Here is a 14,524-nt window from a genome sequence, read left to right on the forward strand (position 1 = left end):
AGGAGGATGTTGAGCTTAAAACATCACAAGGGTATAATTTTCAAGATATTTTAACTCAATCTCCAAATGTTAATGGGCTGCAAAGCAAGAGAGCGTTCAGTGCTATGTGTATACATATAATTTTATTGTGGGAGAAAATACATAACCTTAAATTTTATCATTTTAACCATTTTTAAGTGTACGATTCAGTGGCCCTTAAGTACGTTCACGTTGTGCAGCCATCACCATCATCCATCTCCGGAACTTTTTTTAATCTTCCCAAGCTGAAACTGTACCTGTTAACTCCTTAATCTTCTTTCCCCTTAACCCCTGGTGACCACTTTTATACTCTCTGTATTAGTGTTGGTACCTCATGTAAGTAGAATCATAGAATATTTGTCTCCTTGTGACTGGCTTATTTCACTTAGCATAATGTCCTTGAGGTTCATCCATGTTGTAGCATGTGTTAGAATTTCCTTTTTAACACTAAAGAATATCTCAGTTGTATGTGCATACCACATTTTATTCATTCTTTTGTCCTTGGATTGCTTCCTGGAAAGACTTTTTAAGAGAGATAGTATTGGTGTAGTGAACAAAGTAATAAAATTTCTAATTCTAGACTTGTTTATTTTCTACTGTGCTTTGGTCGAGTCACTTATTGGATGCTTGGTTTTCCAATTTTAGAAAAATACCACATTCTGTGTAAATGGTAAAGATTTACCTTTAAAAAAAAAAAACTACAATTTTTTGGTGTTGCTCAGGATTCATCCTCTCTCCTAGACTTTCCCCACACTTGGCATCCATATTCTTCAGTTAAGACCCACTGGCTTTAAAGCAACAATTTTTATTTTTTATTTTTATTTATTTATGATAGTCACAGAGAGAGAGAGAGAGAGAGAGAGAGAGAGAGAGAGAGAGAGAGGCAGAGACACAGGCAGAGGGAGAAGCAGGCTCCATGCACCAGGAGCCCGACGTGGGACTCGATCCCGGGTCTCCAGGATCCCGCCCTGGGCCAAAGGCAGGCGCTGAACCGCTGTGCCACCCAGGGATCCCTAAAGCAACAATTTTGATAGCTTAGACTCAAACAGATGATAAGGGAAAATGGAAGAAGGGAAAGGGGAGGCAGAGACATTCTTAAGATTTTTGGGAAAAGGGAAGGGCAGAGATTGGTGATTTTTCAGTAAAGTAGATGAAGAATAAGGCATCCAGGAAAAGAGCAAGGGGATGATGATTGGAGCATCAATCATCCTTTGGGGAGAGTACACAAGTGGATCATGAACCCAGGTTGGGAAACAAACAGAAGAAATTGGAACAAATTTGAAGTGGAGAAGAATCAAGCTGATTAGCTGATAATTTTGAGTGGCAAGAAAAGAAAGGTTCTCACATAATTTGCCAGCAGACCCAAAATGACTGAAGAAAATTATAGGCTAGTTTCTCTAGGTTTTTAAAATTGTTTACTTCACCTGAAGTTTTTTGTAATGTAGGGTGTATGCAAATGGAAAACAAAATTGAAAGGAGGGCCAATCAATCGTGTTATCTTTTGTATTTTCACCTTACATATTAAACATTTTTCTGTGTTTTTAGGCTCATCAGTACTTGATATTATTGGTCTTAAACTTTTATACGAATTTGATAAGTGAACAAAATCTTGTTAGGAACTTATTTCTGGGTTAAGTATTATATATATATATATATATATAACGTTTTTCAAGATTTATTTTAGGAGTGCCTGGGTGGTTCAGTCAGTTAAGCATCTGACTTTGGCTCAGGTCATGATTTCCAGGGTCATTAGGATTGAACCTCGCCATCCCCAAGATCATGACTTGAGCCAAAATCAAGAGTTGGACACTTACCTGAGCCACTTAAGTGTCCCAAGTGATTATATTTAAATTAGAGGTGTAAACTTGGACTGTTTTGGACTAAATGGAAAGTATGGTCGCCTTATAATGACATGTCTGTAAGTCATCAGCTAAGGCTCTCAATCTCATGGCACAATTCTCAATCACCAAGGGAGATATTTTGGAAAGTACTGATGCCTAGGCTTCACTCCCAAATGCAGTGGTTCAGTATGGAGAGGTTGTGTGCATCAGTGTTTCCCAAAGCATCTCAGATGATTTTAGTATGCAGCTAAGGATGCGAGCCATTGGTCTAATGAATATAGAATTGAGCGTTTTGCTGGTATTCCCTTATATACCTTTGCTGGTCAAGTAACAAAGAATTCCATTGTTAAACAGTTGTGGTTTGTCAGGCTTCTGGGGAATGCCTGTGACCAAAACAATGCCAAAAGGGAAGAGTCAGGGTCACTTGAGACATTGAGTTTTTTTGGAATAGTTGTATATAGTTTGAACTTTTTCCAAACAAAAATCCCCCCAAAGTTTTAAAGTTTCTATTAAAACCTGTTATAATCTTGTTTGAAAACTATTTTTATAATGACCTAGTACTGGTGATAAACGTTAGTTGTACAGTCTTTCCGAAATGTTTTTAAAAACAACCTTTTGTTACCTGGTTTATGTGTGGAGTATTCGTAATTTTACAGTGTATTGAAAGTATTAGCAAATTGGAGGCAGTTTTTTGTCATTCCATGATTGAATCAAAATGGCAACTAAATAAATACCTTGATAATATGTCTTTGGAATCCCAGAAGAAAGCTGAAACATATAAGCCTGTGCTTTGGTACAAACTGATCTACAGTTACCAGTTTAAGTTGAATATGGAATTAATGAGACTTTAGGTTTTCACCTCACCCTCTCATTATATAGCCACCTTATCTTGACTAGATTCACTGGTAATACTAAAATTGAACAGTTCCTTAATTCATGATTTTTAAATATAAAACAAATATAATTTTTTTCTTCTTGTAGGTTATGCAATGGTCTCTGCAAGATGGTTTATTCTTGAATTGGAGCTTTTTAAGACTGACAAATGCTGGTACTTCATCTTCTATAAGTGGACTATAATTTCTTTTCTCAAGACAACTACATAAGCAGACAAAATTGCAAAGATCTGCCCTGTGTCGAGTATGACAGCCACGACTCGTGGCTCTCCAGTAGGAGGGAATGACAGCCAGGGCCAGGCTCCTGATGGACAGTCTCAGCCCCCCCTCCAACAGAATCAGGTAGGACATTTAAGATACTAGTTAAAGCCACATTGGTATGTCTACTATGTGATACTAAATAATGGAGCATGTTCTGAATAATTTGTGAAGTAACCATAAAACTTAAGAAATGTAAATATAGGTCTCACACAGTAATAAGAAAGCTCAAGCACTGTGGGTGGTGATGCTTGAGTATGTAGCCCCTCTTTTGCTCGTGTCTTACTTATTACACAATCAGTTATCAAATGAAGTATTTATATTTAAGCCCTCTGTATCAATTCCAGAGTAAAGTGTTAAATCATTCAGTGTAGCCTGTTAAAGAGATTGGATTCAAGTCATGTTGTTTGTGTTCAAATTTGAGCTTTTCACTGTACTAGTCTTACGACTGGATAAATATACAACCTCTGAGCCTCAGTTTTTCATCTTAAAATGGGGATAATGGTAGTAACTACTTAATGGGATTGTGAAGAAGATCAAGTGAAATAATGATTACAAAGTTTACAAAATAGATTTTGGTATCAAGGTTTTATGCTGGCCTTAAAACTCACAGATAAATATTTTTTTTCTATTCTGTGGATGAATTTGTGTATGATTTCTGCATTTTCATTAATCATTTGGAAGATTTTATTGGTGAAGCCATCTGGCCTGGGGTTTCATTTGTAGGAAGGTTTTAATAAAGATTCATCACCTTTTTTTATTAGAGGAATTTTCTCGATCTTATTTTTTGTAGTGTGTGTTTGTGTTCTCTTTTGGTAAGTTGTGTTTTTCAAGGAATTTGTACACTCATCTAGATTTTCAAATTTATTGAGGTATAGTTGTTCTCATATCCTCTCTATTATCTTTTGAATGTCTCAAAGTCAGTGGTAATTTCTCTTCCTTCATTTCTGATACTGCTAATTTGCCTTCCCTCTTCTGAGGACTATTTCCTTAGGATTCATCTATTTCATTAAACTTGCTCCAAAACCAACTTTTGGCTTCAATTCCCTCTCCCCTCCTCACTTGTATATTTTAACCTTTTATCTTTGTTCCTTTCATTTCCTTGGAATTTGACTTGCTGTTTTTTTCATTTCTTGAAGTAGAAGTTTAATAATTGCTTTTCAGCTACTTTTTCTAACATATGCAGTTGTATCAATTAATAACCAAATAAGACCAAACATACTAAAATTTGTGATGTGCAGCTCAACACTTACAAGTGATTTTATAGCTGAGGTGCATGCACATGAATGACAGACATGTGACTTACAGTTGGTGCATGTTTATGTAGAATTCTGTATGGATAAGTTTTTAGGCAAAAATATTGTTACTGTAGGGTACTTAAATTTGTCATTTGGGGATAAGTTCTCATTGTCCAGTTTTTATAGGTTAGATAATCTATTACAGGTATGGTACAAAAGAGATGTACATCTGCTCTCTGTCTCTCTTTGCCCTCCTTCTTTTCTGTCTGCCATTTTAGAGAAGTGAGCAAATCAGGTTTTTATTTTATTTTTCCAAATAAATATGTTGCCTTTATTCCTTTTCCTCTCCAGTTTCCACGTTTAAGCCGTAAAATACTGAAGTAATAGTCACAGGTATTAGAGTTGTTAAGCCTTTCTTGTGTCATAGATTTGTTACCTAGTGTTTGGGTTTCTTTAAATAAACATAGTCAAAGGTTTGTGTTGGATGCCAAAGAATCTATTTTTCAACCAGGAGCTAGGGATGCCTGGGTTGCTCAGTGGTTGAGTGCCTTCGGCTCAGGGCGTGATCCCAGAGTCCTGCGATCGAGTCCCACATTGGGCTCCTTGCATGGAGCTTGCTTCTCCTCCCTGTGCCTCTCTACATCTCTCAGGAATAAATAAAATCTTAAAAAAAAAAACCAAAAAACCCACAATGAGCTAGTAGAGTTTCAGTATGTTTCACTCTCTTTTCTGTTTAACATTTTACTTAATTATTTTTAAAATTCAAGTATAATTTGGGGCGCCCGGGTGGCTCAATTGGTTAAGCATCTGCGTTCAGGTCACAATCACCCAAGTCAATCCCCCTGCTCGGTGGGGAGCCTGTGACTCCCACTCCTTGTGCCTCCCACTGCCCCTGCTTATTCTCTCTGTCAAAACAAAAAAAAAATCTTTTAAAAAATACTAATTTCAGGTGTACAACATGATTCAACTATTCTGTACCTTAGTGCTCATCACAATAAGTGTATTCTTAATCCCCTTCACCTGTTTCACCCATTCCCCACCTACCTCTTCTGGCAGCTACCAGTTCTCTATATTGAATAGTCTGCTGTATGTTAACTATACTGGAATTAAAATTTTTTTTAAAAAGTGTTTGTCTCCATTTTCCCTTGTTTGTTTCTTTCTTAAATTTGACTTAGCATTTTACCCTCTGGATACATTCCTGTTGTTGAAAATGGCAAGATTTCTTTTTTTTTTTTAATGGCTGAATAATAATCATTGTATCTTCTTTCTGTTTTATAACTGCATTGTGCATGGAGTCCTAACTTCTTTTGCAGTGCTTGTGGCTTGCTTGGCTTTAAACAGATATTAAGCCTCTACTCTATTAGTTTTATTTTAAGGTACATTTGATAATTTTTAGAGCTCTTGGGTTTGTGATATTCACCTGTTTGTGCTTCTGCCTTATGTTCTCTTATAGCTCTTGATGTTTTTTTGAGTGGACTGACCGGTGATTAAAAGAACAAAAATTACATTCTTAGCTATCTGTAGAATCCCTCACTTTTGTTTTCTTACTCTCTACATTTTAATGTTAGAATTTTAGTTACTTCACAAGATTTGACACTCTTGGACCAAGGAAAATCAACTATAGCATTAATAATTATCCAATTTAAGGGTCCCTTTTGGAATATGCTTTTTATATGTTGGCATAAAAGGAATTTCTTAGATAAATTAAAATTTTCAGTTGATGTACAATTTTTAAAGCGTGTTTTTTATAGGAGAAAAATTGAAATTCTAGTATGTATTGAAACTTGGTCTTGAATGAAACCTCCTTGGCAAAGGTACTGTGGGTTGAAAACTCTGGGTGTGGTTATCAGAGGGTGCAAACTTTCTGGAATGTAATTTGGCAATATGTATGTCAGTATTCCTAAAAGAGTTTATAAACTTATTTTTGTAATTATATTTCCAGGATTCTATCCTAAGGAAAAACTGAAGTTCACCACAAAGATTTATATGTAAAAAAATGTCATTACAGCTCTGTTAATGTTGGCATAAAGATGACAAAATACTGGGACGCCTGGGTGGCTCAGAGGTTGGGCAGCTGCCTTTGGCTTAGGGCGTAATCCCAGAGTCCCAGGATGGAGTCCCACATTGAGCTTCCTGCATGGAGCCTGCTTCTTCCTCTACCTATGTCTCTGCCTTTCCTTTCTCTCTCAGTCTCTTTGTGTCTCTCATGAATAAATAAATTAAGTCTTTTTTAAAAAAAAGGCAAAATACTAAATATCCCTTAATTTTATCTTATTTAATACTGTGTGACCCTTAATCAACTTTTTAAAACAGATTTTTAATTTAAATTAAGTTTGCCAGCATATAGTATAACACCCACTGCTCATCTCATCCTGTGCCTTCCTTAATGTCCATCACTCGGTTACACTATTGCCCACCCACCTCCCCCATCTGCAACCCTTTATTTGTTTCCCAGAGTTAGGAGTCTCTCATGGTTTGTCTTCCTCTCTAATTTCTTCCCCACTCAGTTTCCTCCTAAAAAAACGATTCTTAATGATGTAGGGAAATAATCAAATGTTGAATGGAAAAGGACATAGATTTTACCTAAGCAGGTAAAATCTCGACTTTAAAATTTAGATGAGATTTGTGGCTCTTTAGAACAAAGATTGCAAGAAAATAATTAAAAATGTCAGTGTTGCTTATCTGTTGGTGTGGTATTACATGTTTAGTTACTTTTATCTATGATTTTTGTGAGCATGCATAATACATATGTATCAGGGGAGAGGGTTTTTAAAAAAAAAAAATAAGCAGACTTCCTAACATATTTTAGGTGCTAATATTTCTGTTGGGCTTCTAACATTTGAGTTCTGTGCTATATAGATTTCTTTCTTTTGTCTTGGGACTAACTCTGTAGCACCTGGACAATGTTTACCATCTTAAATAAAAGTTCACCATTTGGTTGCAAATTGGTTCTATAAGTTCATGCATAAATTTTGTAAGTAGAACATATTAATGGTGATATGCCCAGCTGTCTTCAATATGTGCATTTACTTATGCAGCTGTTCAGTAGGTAATAAAATGATAGGGAGAGGATCCTTCTTTTCCATGAGGGCCATCAGCCTACAATGGGTAGAAAATTCAAGAACACATGAGCAAAAATCAGGTTAAAATTTGTATTGGTTTCAGGTTGCATTGGTGGCTCAGTGGTTGAGCATCTGCCTTCAGCTCAAGGCATGATCCCCCGGTCCTGGAATGGAGTCCCTCCCTCTGCCTATGACTCTGCCTCTCTCTCTCTCTCTGTGTGTGTCTCATGAACAAATCTTAAAAAAAAAAAAATTTATATTTCAGTTTAAAAGAGAAAATACCATCTGCTCTTTAAAGTAATAATATAAGGGTCATAAAGTTCATTTACTTAGTTTCAGAAATATGCATATCTAAAGAAGGAAGAAAGAGATGCTAAAAATGAAGAATGAAAATGTATAAAATTAGACCTATTAGTTGAAAATGATGTAGCTTATTTAGAAACAGCAATCATGAAATTTTATTTATTTTTTTAAAGATTTTATTTATTCATGAGAGGCAGAGACAGGCATAGACAGGCAGAGGAAGAAGCAAGCAGGCTTCATGCAGGAATCCCGATGCGGGACTCAATCCCAGATCTCCGGTATCATGCCCTATGCCAAAGGTAGACACGCTCAACCTGTGAGCTACCCAGGTGTCCCATGAAGTTTTAATAATTGTTTGGGTAGTCGTTTGAGACTACGGAAATTGCTGAATAAAAAATTTTCCTTTCAAATTAAAAAAATGAAAGTTAGAAATCAGAACCTTCTGTCTGTGAAATGTGAAATGCATTGTTTCATATTTGTACAATAATTCCTGTTGTGACAGGGCTCATATAATAGGAAATGGAAGCAGAGAAGCAATATACATTGTGGTTAAGAACACAAACTTCAGAGTTAAACCTGGATTCAAATCCTGACCATAGATTTGAATCTGTGTGACCTTGGGCTAGTTACTTTATGTCCAAGTTTGATTTTTCATCTATTAAATGGCTGTTCAATGCTTCTTAGGCTGTTAAGAGTTAAATGGAATTATTTTGAAGTATAATATCACAGAGACCACCTGAAACATCATAAAGCTACAGTGATTTTTATCTTTAAAATTTCCCCTTTACTGTGTTTGTTTGACTTATTAGATGTTGTACATGTTATACAAACCTTAATCTGAAATAATCTAATTTTTTATTAAGACTTCATCGCCTGATTCTTCCAATGAAAATTCCCCGGCAACTCCCCCAGATGAACAAGGTCAAGGTGATGCCCCACCACAGCTTGAAGATGAGGAACCTGCATTTCCACATACTGACCTGGCGAAGTTGGATGACATGATCAATAGGTGAATTAGTTTTTTTTCTTAATATGTGTAATACACAGGAAAACCAACAGTTTCTCAGCATAATTATTAGTAGTAAATAAGAGAAAGAGTGGACAGAAATATTATAGTAGCCACACTGCCTCTTTAATAGCCTTAACATCTTAGTGCTTACCAAATATTTTGTAACCTGTGGTTCTTAATGGATTTAAAGAATGGAAGGGAGTAACAGTGTCAATAAAGTTTTCAGATTAATGATGATGACCCATGCTGGTGTGTTTCTGAAGTAGAACCATATGTGTGATTTCCCTCTTTCAGAGTTTATGAAGATTTTTTCTTTCTTCATTTTTTCTTTTTTGGTACGTTGATTGCTACAGCTGCTGGATGATTTTCATAATTTTTTACTTGGTCCCTGAGGTAAGCCAGGTCATTAGAACATTGAGTTCCTCACAGCCTGCCCCTTATGAACTCTCGAGTAGTCTGAGGCATTTAACCATCTCAGCCTTTTGTTTCTCTTGATCTTCACCTCAGGGGCAAGTTCGGAGTAATAATTTTTTATACTTGTAGTGGGCAACTCTGAGAGTGAAAGTTTAAGCTTGTGTGCAGGGGTTGAAAAAGGTCTAAAGAAGATAAGGGAAGAGTGTGTTGGGGAACCCCCACATGGGTGTGGTCTTCACCAAGGCTGTGGGGCCCAACAAGTGAGTGCTAGGGAGGTGTGACAAATCCTCCCATCACCATTGCCACCAAAGCAGAAAAGTAAGGTACGGAAAATAAACTTAGAAGCATTTGACTTTACTAAATTTCCTTGTTGTGTTTCACTTTCTAAAAAATCACCTTCTGTTACGTATATAATACAGAGAAACCCCTTGCCTCCCCCCCCAAATTCTGATTATATATGTAATGTATGTACTGTTGAACATGGAAATACTATGTTGATAAAGTTCTATAATTTCCTTCTTCTGTACAGATATCTTAAAAAATTACTAACCATAAGAAGTATGCTTTTCAGATTATTTTTACTTTTACTATCATTTTTATTGATTTTTCTACAGATAAGAGGTTTTTACTATATCATTTTATAACTTTTTCATTTATCTTGAAATTTTTTCCTATTTTTAACTCATTGTTTGTAATAGTATATTTGAAAGAACACTTTGTAATTTTAGTAGATACATATAATAATGGTATACAATGAGTTGTAGTCAAAAAACCAGAAATAGTAGTTATTTTAGTGTCTGAGTATGTTTTCTCTAGAGCAGTGACCTAGCAAAAGGTTTTATAGTTGCTTTTTGATTTATCAGGTGATTGGTGGTGGTTAGTAAAGGATACTTATTATGCAGACTTGAGGACAAAGTTGTGTATTAGCAAATAAATTCTCAGGGGAAGATAAATACAAATGGTGTCTTTATGTGAATAAAAACAATGACAAGGGTGGTATGCATTTGAATATATAGTCATGGAGCACTTTTTTCAAAACAAGGGTTTAGGGAGCAGTGAGGAGGATGAGGAGAGAGGGTTAGGGTGTAGGGGAAAGTAGCCTTGGAGGTGGTTGAGCTGCCAGTGGGGCCAGAGAAAACACCACCTGGGTGCTCACTGCATCCTTCTTGGAGGGAGGGGGGTACCTGTGGTGGCAGAGAGACTTGGGAGAGCCACATCTCCCTTAACCTTCAGGAATAACTGACTATCAATTGAGGCAGAAATCTGTCATTTTCCACCTAAATGCTGCTGCCTTGTGAGGAAATTGAAGGCAGGTAAGAGGTTCATCATAATCCTGAAAGAGCACTTTCCTATGAACGTGAACAATAGGTATCCATTTAATTAATACTTGATTATTATTTCTAGTTTTATATTCTGTTATTAAAATAATTTCCTTCCTCCCCTTGCTATCTTTTGTTTGACAGTTTTTAAAAAATTCCCTTTGTAGAGACAACAGATGGATCTTAGTTCCACAAAGTAGATATTCTGCCAACCTTGTTGTTTTAATATTTTAAAATTTTTAATTATTAATATTTAATATTTTCATGGTGAGGCAAGTATAATTAGTAACTCATTTATAGTGCTTCTTTTAGAGTGTAACCAATAAACATCTTTTTGTTTTATTTATTTATTTATTTATTTATTTATTTATTTTTCTTTTTGTATTATTTAAAACTCTTAGGCCTCGATGGGTGGTTCCAGTTTTGCCGAAAGGGGAATTAGAAGTGCTTTTAGAAGCTGCTATTGATCTTAGTAAAAAAGGTAAGTTTGTATGTTCTTATGCTTTTCATAATGTATACTACTAACACATTTTCACTTCATCCCTGAAGACTTTGTTCCTCTCTTATAAACAGTTATTGGGGGAAGCTTGGGTGGCTCAGTGGTTGAGCGTCTGCCTTGGGCTCGGGGCATGATCTTGGTCCAGGGATCGAGCCCTATGTCAGACTCCCTCTGGGGGGCCTGCTTCTCCCTCTGCCTGTGGCTCTGTGTCTCTCATGAATCAATATATAAAAATATTTTTAAAAAGCCTTATTGGATATTCCTGGACTAGAACGTCTAACTTAAGTTTTCTTGCTATTGCTTATGATACATACCTAGAACAAGGGTTCACATCCTTTGGACAGCCTTCAGGCATGTTTGTGAACTCACCGAAGTCGTATATAAAATTTGTGTATATTCATTTTTATTAGATTTTTAAGATTTTCGGTATTTTATAATTGTCTAGTTTGCATGTTGATTATTTTTTTAATATACAGAAAAGATCTAATTTCTTTTTTAAAGAAAAGCATGAAAGATGAGGTCTGATGTTTTTACCTTGTATAGAAGTGAAAGCTTGACAGTAGATTTTTTTTTTTAATGACTTGGGTCTGCTTTAGGTACAGTTGAATTCTTAGTAAAGGACGACTGTTGTAATGTGGTCTTCATTTTTAAGGCATTGGAAATTAGGAAAGTGGCAGTAACGTTTCAATATCTGAAATAGGGTACCTATGGATGTATTCCGTCATTAGGCATTATCAGAATTGAAGTTGATTATTATAAAAATTACTCTGCTTACATTTGTCTCCATGGCAAGGGTGATACTTCCTTCATCTTAGAATAATTACCTTCCTTTATTTAAAGAATGTCTCTCCACACCTTTTTAATCTTGTAAAAATAATCTAGTAAAGTATAAAAATACATTTCCAGATTACAGTTATTTACTGCCAAATTTCTTTTGTTCATTTACACATTTATTGAGCAAAATTTTGAAGATTTTTGCACTAGGCATGTTGTACTTCCTGGCTGTACAATGCTAGGTAAGAACACACAATGGTATTTTATTTACTATTCATTGACATTCACTGGACATGTAGCCCCCACTATCTATCTTTTCTGGGACCATGGTTTATTTTAGGAAAGGTTCAGATTTTTAAATACAATCCTGAGTTTCAGTGTCCTCTCTTGTGCAATCAAAATCCTAGAACACTTTATATACAAATTGAGTGGCTTTTCACTTTGTCCTCAAGAGTTAAAGATTTTCAAAGGGTGCCTGGATGGCTCAGTTGGTTGAGCATCCTACTCTTTTGGCTCAGTTCATGATCTCAGGGTCCTGAGATTGAGCCCCAAATTAAGTGCTCTGAATTGAGCATGGAGCTTGCTTAAGACTGACTGTCGCTTGCTTTCTCTTTCTTTCTCTCTCTCCCTTCACACACCCCCTCCTCCAGTGTGTGTGCTCCCCCACTCTTTCTCTCTCTGAGACAGAAAAATAATAATTATGAGAAAAGTTTTTTCTTTGTGTTTGGTGAGGTGTAGGGTATGTCGCTGTGTTGCCTTTCTGAAATAAGGTGAAATTAAGCAAAACTATACAGAAGCATAGATGCTAGGACAGTCAAGAGAGACGAGACAAAACCATTCATCTTACTCAATGAAACACTTATGTAAAATAGTTTAAGGATATTGGTGTCTAATGGATCATGTACAACTAAAATTAGATTTTAAAAATAGTTGTGAAATAATCATTTTATGGGGCACCTGGGTGGCTCAGTGGTTGAGCATCTAACTTCGGCTCAGGTCGTGATCCTGGGGTCCTGGGATCGAGTCCCGCATCAGGCTTCTTGCAGGGAGCCTGATTCTCCCTCTGCCTATGTCTCTGCCTCTCTCTCTTTCTCTCTGTGTCTCTCATGAACAAATAAAATCTTTAAGAAAAAAAAAAAAACACATCATTTCCTACGGTTTAATGTTTATCTTCAGAGAGTAAAATTTTGTGAAGCACTTAGATTCCCTCTCAATGGTACTGGCAACCATTTTGTGTTTAATATCTGTTGTCATAATTTGAAATGTTTGCAGTCCACCTTGCTGTTACTTGGTTTGATGTGCTTTTATTCAATTAAATAGTTTTGAAATTCATTGATTTCTTTGTTTCGGAATCAGCTACCTTCTTGATGCATAGGAACTTTGATAATACCTATGTATGTTTATCTTTTTGACCTCATAATGATGGATAATGCTGTGAGTTTTTTCCAAAGCTAGTCTGAATTTCTTACCTCTCAGTAAATTATTACTTTTTATCATATAATTTGACATTTTGAGACAACCAGAAAAATACTTTGTTTACATTAATTGTCTTCCTTTTTCTTAGGCCTTGATGTTAAAAGTGAAGCATGTCAGCGATTTTTCCGAGATGGGCTAACAATATCATTCACTAAAATCCTTACAGATGAGGCAGTGAGTGGCTGGAAGTTTGAAATTCATGTGAGTCTTCATTTGACTTTAAAAAATCAGATTTTCCTAGTGTTGCCTGTGTTTTCTCATATATATGTAAAATACATATTTGGTTGTATATTTGATCCACTAATTGAATTAAAGATCTAAAACTGAGAAACGTTAAAAATACTTGTTATAAATTATAATTTCTATCGAAGGGAAGCATAATCTTTTAGGAGTGTGGGATTTAGAATTAGAGACCTTTGGTTTAATCTGTCTCCTGGGTGCTTTGTGACCTTAGGCTGTTCACCATGTTTCATTAATTGTGAAATGCACCACACATTTATTTTATGGACCGCCAAGGAAGGAAAACACCTAACTAAGGTGGGGAGTCAAATACGTGGGACACAAAGGCTCAATGCAGAGAAATAAACTTGCCATACAGAAAGAGATGCGAAAGAAACCCATACGTGTCAACTATGGTATCTTAGAGGGGGTAAAAGTCTCCTGAAGATTTAAACAGGCCAGCATTCAAAGAGTTTTGTAATTTGAAATCAGATTATAGTTGTGAAACAAAAAAAAAAACTCCTTAAATGGATAAAGTGATCTCAGGTTCATGCTATGCCCAAGTGATTGGCAGAGGCAAACACAGGTTTTCTCTACAGTACCTTCAGTTGAAGAAACTAGAAGGCCTTGATTATAAGATACAATGGAACTTCAGAGTTTTTAAAAAGTAAAAAAAAGTCATGCATCTTAGGTCTGTAGAATGCCAAAATTATTCGAATTCTCTTTCTCTATTCATACTGTGGAAATCTAGTCATAAATTGTGAAGCAGATATTTTTGTGCTCTGTGAACTATTTTTCAGATAGAACCATAGCACAGAAATCCCATCTTCAAATTCAACGTGTAACTTTATAAGTAAGGAAATGGAAACTTTGGAGGTGCTATCAGACTTTTTCATTGAGGCTTAGATAGCAAATCAATTCCATCTTAGATAAATAAAATACTGTGTAGATTTTAGAATAGCTGCCTCTAGTGTGCAAATTCCAGAGAGGAAAAAAAAATTTGCATCTTATCTGTTGATGTAGAGCAGTACCTTGTTCATTTCGTAAGCCATTGCAAGTGTTTTTTTTTTAAGCAGGTACTATATAAAGGACAGTAAATGTTAGTTGGTTTTTTGATATATCAGTTTGATCCTAATATTAAACAATTCAAATGATCAGTGTTAAAAAATGGAGTGATCATAATTAAAATATAGTTAAGATA

The 14,524-nt window shown here is 35.6% G+C and overlaps 1 protein-coding gene across 3 annotated transcripts in view; it reads left to right on the plus strand.

The window, feature by feature from the left end:
- The window catches only part of USP9X (ubiquitin specific peptidase 9 X-linked), a 179,127-nt gene that overhangs the window by 64,863 nt on the left and 99,740 nt on the right, over positions 1–14,524 (plus strand). For all 3 annotated transcript variants that reach the window (XM_038587199.1, XM_038587198.1, XM_038587200.1), the window contains exons 2-5: positions 2,841–3,094; positions 8,477–8,622; positions 10,757–10,836; positions 13,193–13,305. In XM_038587199.1, the coding sequence (XP_038443127.1) occupies positions 2,999–3,094; positions 8,477–8,622; positions 10,757–10,836; positions 13,193–13,305 (435 nt within the window). In that variant the 5' untranslated portion in view covers positions 2,841–2,998. The remainder of the gene's footprint in view (positions 1–2,840; positions 3,095–8,476; positions 8,623–10,756; positions 10,837–13,192; positions 13,306–14,524) is intronic.

Source organism: Canis lupus, chromosome X, assembly GCF_011100685.1.
Source record: "Canis lupus familiaris isolate Mischka breed German Shepherd chromosome X, alternate assembly UU_Cfam_GSD_1.0, whole genome shotgun sequence".
Classification (NCBI taxonomy): domain Eukaryota; kingdom Metazoa; phylum Chordata; class Mammalia; order Carnivora; family Canidae; genus Canis; species Canis lupus.